Source organism: Neomonachus schauinslandi, chromosome 14 (assembly GCF_002201575.2).
Source record: "Neomonachus schauinslandi chromosome 14, ASM220157v2, whole genome shotgun sequence".
NCBI classification, from domain to species: domain Eukaryota; kingdom Metazoa; phylum Chordata; class Mammalia; order Carnivora; family Phocidae; genus Neomonachus; species Neomonachus schauinslandi.
This window is the reverse complement of record NC_058416.1, coordinates 23,386,699-23,388,856: the sequence shown is the minus strand read 5'-3', so window position 1 is coordinate 23,388,856 and position 2,158 is coordinate 23,386,699. Positions and strand designations below refer to the sequence as shown.

At 54.2% G+C, this 2,158-nt stretch overlaps 1 protein-coding gene across 1 annotated transcript in view; it reads right to left on the bottom strand.

Moving 5' to 3' along the window:
• The window catches only part of MEX3C (mex-3 RNA binding family member C), a 21,807-nt gene extending 20,182 nt beyond the window's left edge, over positions 1-1,625 (bottom strand). Inside the window, exons 1-2 of the mRNA XM_044921254.1 lie at positions 1,580-1,625; positions 65-215 (exon numbers count right to left, since the gene is read on the bottom strand). Coding sequence (XP_044777189.1) covers positions 65-215; positions 1,580-1,625 — 197 coding nt within the window. The remainder of the gene's footprint in view (positions 1-64; positions 216-1,579) is intronic.
• Positions 1,626-2,158: the final 533 nt, after the last annotated feature.

The window sequence follows — 2,158 nt, the reverse complement described above, 5'->3', positions numbered from 1 at the left end:
GCCGCCAGGGCCAGGGCCGCGGAGCTGCCGCTCGGCATCGCGGCGGCGCGCTGTCAATGGCGGCGGCGGCGGCGGCGGCGGCCGGGTCAGGCGCGGCGGGCGGCGAGCCCCATGGCGGACAGGGCTCGGGCCCTGCTCAGCGCGCAAACACCTTTCCTCTGGGGAGGCGGCGGGGCTGGCGACCCGGGCCGAGGAGCGCCAGGGCCGCCCGGAGACTGGAGAGGGCGGGGTGGAGGGGCAGAGGAAGGAGGCAGAGGCAGGTAACTAGGTGGGTGGGTGGGGACGGCTGCGGGGCGGGCTGCTGGAGGTGGCAGCGGCTCCCCTCTCAGGGTTTCTTTTGTTTCATGGCCTTAACCAGCCCCCGGCGCGCGCGGCGGCGGCGACGCCCCACGCCGCTCTCCGAATGAAGCCGGCGCGCTCTGATTGGCTGCTTTTAATCTCTGGGAGCCCTCCCTCTCCTCCCCGCAGCCTTCTAATTCCTTTCCCTAGCCCCACCCCCCACCCTCTTCTCGGGCCCCGCCCCGCTCCTCCCCAGAGCTCTCTGATTGGGTGACCGGGACAAGCCAGTCCCCGAAGCCTTATCCTTCCGTCCTCTCCCCACCCCCCTCCCCTCCCACCCCTCTCCCTACTGGCTCACGAGGAGAGGGACTGTAATTGTTCGCTTTACACGTCACTCTTTGTGACGTACCCAGGCGGGGGCGGGGAAAAGTAGGAGGGACGAAGGCGCTGTAACAGGCTGAAACTGGGGCCGACTAGGGGTTTTCGCGCAGGCGCGTGCAGTTGAAGCACACACCTGGATTTCTCCCTTTGTCCTCATCCGTCTCGCCCACCGGGGTCGGGTCTTTTAGGGCACTGTGTGAGCGGCCTTGGAGTGGAGCGTAGGCGTGGGCACGGAGAGCGTTGTTTCCCCAGGTTGAGGGCGAGATTTCCTCCTTTCGGGGTAGGGGCCTAGGGAGAGTCAGCGGAGGAGGGGCCAGTGAGGTGTCCTCCTATCCGGCCGCGGGGGTGGTTTCCTGAGCCGCGTGGCTCCTGGGCCTTCCCTGCACGATCCGAGAGCGCTCCTCCCTCCGGGCAGGGCCCTCCCACGCCCGGCTGGCTGGGCTTCCAGTGCCAGGAGGCCGCTGGGTTACAGCGGGAGCCTTGATGTGCTGAACTTTAGTTCTTTGGGGCTCTTCAAGGAAATTAAGTCATTGTTTCCTTCTCCAAGGCGCTCCTCCCACAGTATGGCCTAGGTGATCCCGCACAGTGCTCTCTTTTCTGGAGGCTTATTTTTAAACGGCTTGTTAAAAACAAAGCCTACTGCTTTCCAACATCTTAGGCTATGACATAACCCCCACCCCTACCCCCGCTTTAGTACCAGTTAGTCTCCCCAGGTTAATCTTAACCCACGTTGTCCTACAGAGATATATAATGCGAGCAACATAGTGTAATTTTAAGGTTTCTAGTGGCCCCATTAGAAAAAATAAGAAAAGACTTGATTCATTATATTTAAAACATCACTTCAACATGCAATCAATATAAAGTTATTAGTGATAGATTTTATAGTTTTTTCAGTCTTTGGAAATGGTGTGTATTTTACACTTAAACTCAGCATATCTCGATTCAGTTCGCTTCACACCAGCCATATTTCAAGTACTCTAGTACATTATTTCAAGTACTCAAGTACATATTTCAAGCAGCTCTAGACCTCTTGATTTTTGAGTTATAACTTGGGACCTTTTTATATTGGATTTATTTATTAGATCTTGCTGCCTCAAATTCATGAGTGAATTTTAATTGAGCTCCTACTCTCCTAAATTGTCTAGAATGTTACAAAGCCAGTAGTTCAAGAGGAAGCTAAACTATGTCTTCTCTTTCTCTAGTTTGTGGCTTTACAGTGAGGTGCAGAATCCTTATTTCAATTTACTTCACCTCTTCCATCAAAGGCCTGGAGAATTTTCGCTAACACTACAACTTCCCTGTTATTCCAAGGTTTCCCTAGACCTCATATAAACCTGTGTGTTGCTTCTCTAACAACTTATTTGTAGATTTCAACCCTGACAGCAAAGTCAAGAAGGCCTTTAAAAAAAAGCTAAATGCAGAGCAAGGAGAGGCAAACTCTGGGTATTTGGATTTAGTGGGAAATTTGGAGTGGGAACCTGGACATGTTTTTAAAAAG